The 7,035-nt window shown below is 46.1% G+C and overlaps 2 protein-coding genes across 2 annotated transcripts in view; one reads left to right on the top strand and one right to left on the bottom strand.

Moving 5' to 3' along the window:
- The window catches only part of nelfe (negative elongation factor complex member E), a 52,136-nt gene that overhangs the window by 25,626 nt on the left and 19,475 nt on the right, over nt 1-7,035 (top strand). The gene's annotated exons all lie outside the window — the stretch shown is intronic.
- skic2 (SKI2 subunit of superkiller complex) overlaps nt 694-7,035 on the bottom strand; it is a 21,362-nt gene continuing 15,020 nt past the window's right edge. Inside the window, 5 exon segments of the mRNA XM_060044066.1 lie at nt 694-1,067; nt 1,978-2,197; nt 2,571-2,753; nt 4,010-4,272; nt 5,129-5,449. Of these exon segments, the coding sequence (XP_059900049.1) occupies nt 847-1,067; nt 1,978-2,197; nt 2,571-2,753; nt 4,010-4,272; nt 5,129-5,449 (1,208 nt within the window). The 3' untranslated portion in view covers nt 694-846.

Here is a 7,035-nt window from a genome sequence, read left to right as displayed (position 1 = left end):
ATTATGTCATGAATTGATTTAGCAAATGCACATTCCAATGATTAGCCTCCAGTGCAATAAAAAAGTTAAGAATAATTGACATCAGCAGAATATGTTACAAATATTTTACATGAATCAAACGCAGACATATCCATAAGAAAGCCATTCCTTCCTTATCAACCAGCGGCTGAGATAAAATCTAGAATGACTGACTACATACAAACCCATTTGTAACCAGGCACGCAGACCCCTATGGAAAATAATGATCAATTCACAGTCAGACTTGTCCCTTTCCCTCCATCTTGAACCCCCCCCCCCCCCCCCTTTGCAAATTAATCACTTCAACAATCTTCCATTTTTATGAACTCAACAAAGGCTCCCTTAAAATCTGTTATTAAGTAAAGACAATAACATGATAGGTGTTCATATTGTGTATCCAACCTATGTGAAATTTGATGCGTGACAACAGAATATGATAACGAATAACAATTGTGACTTTGAATTTGAAATGCAAGTGAAAAATCTTGAGAAAGTAATCCAAAAAAAGGAAACAATTAATAACAAATACCTAACAGCTTTTTGGTTGTGACATTGTGACATTGGTTGTGCTTTTTTTGATAAAAAAAAGCAACTATTTTAAAATTTCCTGAGGCAATGATAATACGTAGTTTTATTTAGCTTGTTTTTTTATCTGAGTGAAAACATTTATTCCTATATTTTTATTTTTGGGTCCAGGACAAGGGCTTGGATCGCGAGATGTGCGACAACTGACCCCCATTAAAAAGAATCTCACTGAATCCTAAACAACAACGTGCCCTCACGACCCTCCCTTACTGTCCATGGATATCCTCCCTGCCTCTGAACCCCCTAGAGACCCCCGTAGATGTGAACCTTGGCGAACACCACAGTCTCCACAGAGTCTCGTTGACCTCGCTCGTAGAGGATAAAGATGAACTTCCTGTCCTCGGTCGCGTTGCTGTTCAGCGTGGTCATGCAGGAGTAGCCGCTGGGTCCCGGCCATAGCTGGAGCATCTCCTTCTCCCAGGATTTGCCGTTGGTCAGCGACCATCGCAGGGTGAAGTTCACCCCTAGGGCGAGAGAGAGAGAGAGAGAGAGAGCACAGGATGGACACAGAGGTAAAGACATGTTCTCAGTCATATATCTACTACACGGTCACATTATCATGCTGCTGCTCCTGGAAACGCCTTCCGTTTTATGTATTTGTTGGAGAAAATCAAAAGGCCTGTGATGCACAGGGGTCCAGATTGTGCCATGGCTTTGGTGTTTATCTCCCATCTGAAAGTTCCTGTGTTCGATCCCTCATCCTAAAATTAAATTAAAGTTTCTTAAGACGAGAATGTTTGCTAAATTAACAGTTACTCTTGCCTAGTTGATCAAAGCACTGGAGCAACTTAAGTAATTAATTAATAGGGAATCAATTACCAAAAGCTAAATTAATCTTTATTTTTTTTATAAATCTTTCCACATTTTTCTAACCTTTTTCAGAATTATCCCAGTATTACTGTCCTGTCGTTCTGCTGTGAGCCGCTGACAACCACATTTATAGTCTGGGATTAATTAACAACCCAACAGAACCATTTAACAAGAGTTAATTCAACCGTCGTCCCGTAGCGAATCTCTGGTGCTACAAGGATGTCACAACTTGTGGAGATTTAGCCTATCACACTCCAATATCGTTAACCTCGCAGCATAATTGCCTGAATCATATTGTGGGCAAATCGGGATATCCAACCTAACTCTACTGTCCTAATGCAGCCGATTCACTGTGCCTCATTGGCTATATCTAAGCCAATCAGAGTGCTTTTTACATTCCATAATCACTATCTGCCTAAGTCATCTATCTGACTAAGGTATTCTTGACGCTAAATATAACAGGGACCTTAAAATATGACTTAGGCAATTATGCTACGAGTCCAACGATAAGCAAATATAGCAATATAATAATAATAACACGTTGGCTTTGGTGGTCGTATTTACTCTTCTCAGGGTGGGCCGGGTTGGTGAAGTACACCCTCCCCTCTTTCTCCAGCATGCCCGCCGCCACCGTGGGGTCGATGAGGTTCTTGTCGAAGAAGAGCTCCTCCACGGGCAGGGTCTCCCCCCCGTCCAGGCTGCGGACCACCATGCGACAGCTGCAGTGGTATTTGTTCTGGTTCCTCACGTTCACCAGGATGCTGCCGTCGCTCAGCTCCACGGGCTGCAGGGGGGAGAAGGAGGAACGACGAGGCGGTGAGGGAGCTAGCCGGGACAGGAGACAAGACGCTGAGGGAAACTGAGAAGCTCAAAGATAGAAAAGATAAGCTAAGCTTAACTGAGGTCAAGATAGACCCGGGGTTAAAATATAATAAGATAAACAAAAAGTAGCATTAAAACGAGTTCAGCATATCTAAATTGTGATGAAGTGCGACACAACGACCCCAGCTTTTTATGCCAAAGGTCCCCTGAACCTCACTGCAAACCACAGAGGAGACCAACGCCATCCGGTGAAAAGACACACAACCCCCTGACCCCTGACCCCCCCCCCAGGCCTCCAAAAGGCCCCAAGGTCCCCGGGGTGCGCCCGGTCCTACCTGGCACTCGTCGGGGTTGAAGTCCAGCGCTTGCTTGGGCTGGTTGTAGGGGACGCTCTTCAGCGCGGCGCCGTTGCGCCAGGTCTTCCCGTGGTCGTCGCTCAGGATGCAGAAGACCCCGTCGCCCTCCAGGGTCCCGTGTCCGCACACCACCAGCCGGCCCTGGTGAGGGGCGTGGCGCTTCTGGAGAGGGGGGGGAGGCGCCGCGAGTTAAGGGCTGATCGTGGTCCCCCGCGTTCACGCCAACGCAAGGACCACGCCGACGCTTCCACGCAGGTGTGAACCTGTTTTTGGTTCTGCGTCGGGTTTCGGTGAGCGGACCAATCAGAGCCCTTGCTGCTGCGTCGCCTCGACGGAAGGTTAAAATTTTTGGGAGGCGCACGTCAGGCCCCTGCGGTGGACGCAAGCAGGGTCCGCAAGGCCGTAACTCCCTTGCGTTGCGTGAACGTGGGACCATAATCAGAATATCAAATCAAGAATGCCCTTTACGCAAGGGCATTCTTGATTCGTCATGGCACATGTACAAGCAGGGCCGAAGCCAGGGTTTCAGTAATAGTGAGATCCTGGGGGGCTGAGGCTTCAGTTGCGGGGTTTCAGTTTGATTTTGAACTTCGGAGAAGATCTCAACCGCTGACTTTGTATACAGTTGTATTTCGTTTACAATTGTATTTTCATCTCTAGAAAAGTTACAGAGATCAGGACCGTGGTGACCTCATAGCTTGCTAGGTCCATGTGTACAAGTACTATGCACAAAATGAGATCTTTGTGTTTAACCCATCACAAGCAGGGCCAGGAGCATTGGGCAGCTACGGGGCAAGGCCCAGGGACCAACTCAAGGGCTGCTGCCTGGTGCCTAGGTCAAGGGCACTGGCAGGAGTATTAATCTAACGGATGTCTTTTTTGGGGGGGAGGGGGGGGGAAATGTTGATGAGCACAGAATACACTGAGCATATATTTTAACTAAGATATCCATATATTCTTTTTTTTTTTACATACACATTCAGACAACAAATACATCCCACCCACCCCACCCATTTGAGTATGTAGTACGCTCACCCTTAAACAACAAAAATAAAGAAATAGATAAATACAATACAAAATGGATGTATTTTGGTGAGGGAGGAAACCCTATCAACCAGAGCAAATCCACGTGAACCCTCTGAGAACATACAAATTCCAACAGCTGCATATAATCCAATAAAACAGAAGCAAAACAGAGAGGCATATTGATTTGTTCATTCAACCCAAAAAATGAAGGCTGAATTCCAACAGTCAGGAGCTGATCTTAAGTCACACGGCCGGGTAGAGAGAGAGAGACAGAAAGAACGCACTTAAATACATTCACAATAAAATCATGTAATGTCAAAGTTCATAAAGCCATGAATCCTTAACAATCTCAGACCCGTGGCACAAGAAGCTTGAGTGTTGTTGTTTCTGACCTGGATACCGAACCCGGGCCCAGGGGCGAAGCTCTTCACCCCGAGCTGCTCGGAGAGGTTGCGGGGCCGGCTCCAGGAGAGGCCGTCGTCCAGGCTCTCCACCATCATCACGCTGGACAGGCTGCACTTGTAGTGGTGGAAGCAGACGGTGTACACCAGTATGACCGACTGGGCCTTCTCGTCCACCACCACCACGCCGAGGTTCAGACCGTCCACCGTCGGGCCGTCGTCCAGGATGAAGGACATGGGGGACCAGGTGGAGCCTGGGTGGGGTGTAGTCAGAGGGTGGGAGTGGGGGTTGAGGTGGGGGAGGAGGAGGAGGGGTGGGGGTGGGGGTGGAGGAGGAGGAGGGGTGGGGGTGGGGGTGGGGGTGGGGGTGGAGGAGGGGTGGGAGTCAAATTGTCTAGTTCTTCAGTTTCAGAGTGACATTTATCTTATTGTACAAAGACACAAGAGTAAACTTCTTAGGCTTGGTTCCTCAACACAAAGCAGCAACAATACAAAATAAAGTAAATATAGTTAAAAAAAAAAATATATATAAAAGTAGGTAAGTAAGTTTTCCCCTAATAAAACGTACATTTGTTTCATATGACTATATACTTATATTAAGTCCATTTCAAATGGCATAAAGTCCTTAAGTAGACCCTTTGTAATGTAATGTAATGTAAATTTAGAAGAAGAAAGAAACATTAACCTTGTTTAGACTAAGGAGAGATGCATTGCATCAGGTTTTAGCAAATTGCTATTAATGACTTACAGAGCAGATGCCCCAGGGGGAAGGGTGATTCAGTGACACACCCAAACCCTCTACCTGCCTAAGTTTAATTGTGCGGCCATCTTCTTTTGTGTTGTTTAACTGCACCCTTTACAAACATCGCATATGCATACACATCCACAATAAGAATCAATGCCATTATCTTGCACGGAGATATTGAAGTGGTGTGTAGCGAACCAAAAAGAAGTAACTTTGATATGTACTGGTGACCTGAAGTAATAGCATTGTGACGTCCACACATTATCTGCAGCAGGCATCCTTTCGCAATATGTCCCTAAAGGCTCCTCTATAACCTGTTTCTGAGCTCTGGATACAATCTAACATACTGTAATATAATGACCCACCCTTGTCTACGGATCTCCGCACGGCAAAGAACTTGGCTTCCATGTCTCTGTAGGAGAACTTCCTGGCCTCGCAGAAGGCCAGCAGGCTCCCCTTCGGCGTGAAGGTGAGCAGGGGGATGCGAAACGTGTTGACCTCCGCGGCTTCATTACTCACCCACAACAACTGCTCCTCGACCACCAGCGGATTGAGCAGGGGAGGAGACTAGAGGACAGGACAGGATGTTAACAGCCATGTTAACGGGACCAGAAAGGAAAGGGAAACGAAATGTTCAACCGAATGGACCTGAGCTGACTGAAATGGGGTCTGTCTAGGGTTGCCAACTTTCAGAAATTAAAATAAGGGACGCCCACCACGGGCCCGACTCCTGTGGGGCGGGGCGCCCGCAGCAGTGGTATGTTTTATTTTGTGCTGGTGTTTTTAGTAAAGGGTTGATCAAGAAAGGAATTAGTCATACTTAAATCTTGAAATGCTTTATTACCACATAACATTCTCTTATAAAGTGCAGTCAATTAAATCTTGAATGAAATCTCTGTGTGGCGTGTGCAACCATGAACTTTTAAAATATAAACTAAATAAACGGAGAACTTCATGTTACTTTTTAAGTGCATAACTATAGGGACTCTCTTTGAAAAATTTTACAAAAAAAACCAGTACAAATAAACAACAAAAACACTTATAAACTTATGTAAAAAAAGAAAGTGCAAAACATTACTCCTTCCCTCAACATTACTCCTCCCCTCAAAACTGTTACTTCTTTTGCAGGTGTACTTCTTGTTACTCCTTGCAGCACTGAGTAACTCTTTGTCTTTCAAAGCGCTGTTGTAAAACTCTGAACAGGACTGCTCAAAGTTGAGAGTGATCAGGAGCTCACTTCTCATGAGCTCTGTGGAGCACCTGTTCCTGCAGTCACTCCATTTGTTGGCCATTCTGGAGAAGATCCTTTCCACACATCCAGTGGATGCTGGGATGCTCAGGATGTGTCTGGTGATAGACAGCATGTTTGGCAGGTCAGCTACTCGAAAGAGAGCCACCCACCTGGCAGCCACACCTTTGGACTTCCATTCATCTTCAGCATCTTCTTTGAGCCTCTTCAGAATGGGTTTTGCTGTGGAGCATTCATCATAAAGTTCATCCATGTTGACTTTATGGATGAGGTTGAGCTTGGTGGTCACCCTCTCAATGTCAGTAAAGGTCATGGTGCCATGGTGCAGAGAGAGAGGTTGCAGTGAGAACAACCAGTAGTCTTCAGAAAAGTTGAACCATTTCTCAACATATGAGAGTGCTGTGTTGAGGAATGCAGTAAAATCTGCCCTTGCCATGTCAGCATCAAGTGGATGGAGACCCTGCAGCTTCAATTTAGTTAAGTAGCCATAGAACTGTTAATCTCGTCTCTGTGTGAGCTTTTGCTTGAAGTTTTCCATGATGGAATATAACTCAACACAGGTGGTTTCATCACTCTCCAGCTTCTTTACAACTTCCTCAAAGAGAGAGAGGATATTATTGCAGAGAAGAAGGTTGCATGCTGTCCTGTTGCATGCTGTCTGATGTCAGACAGCCCACCGTGCACCACTGAAAACACTCGCCGACATATTTTACAACTTGCCTTGTAAACATCTCCACTGACGCTGTCCAGCCAAGGATGTGCGTCTTCCCACTCACGTCCGTACTTCTGTAAGCGTTTACGCTTTTGAGGACGTGGTGGAGTATCGGGTGTAGCGGACATTTTTAAAAGGCGCAGGTTTTGTGAGCAGCGCCGGTGTGTGGTGTCTGTCGCTAGGCAACCGTGACCACCACACGCATGCGCAGACACACAGATGACCGGAGCGGGTCTTGCGTAGATCCCGCCGCGACAATTTTGCTGACCGTAGTATTCCCTGTGTTTTGTTTTGATCATTATTGTTAGATT

This window comes from Gadus macrocephalus, chromosome 22, assembly GCF_031168955.1.
Source record: "Gadus macrocephalus chromosome 22, ASM3116895v1".
NCBI lineage: Eukaryota > Metazoa > Chordata > Actinopteri > Gadiformes > Gadidae > Gadus > Gadus macrocephalus.
This window is presented reverse-complemented; position numbering and strand designations above follow the sequence as displayed.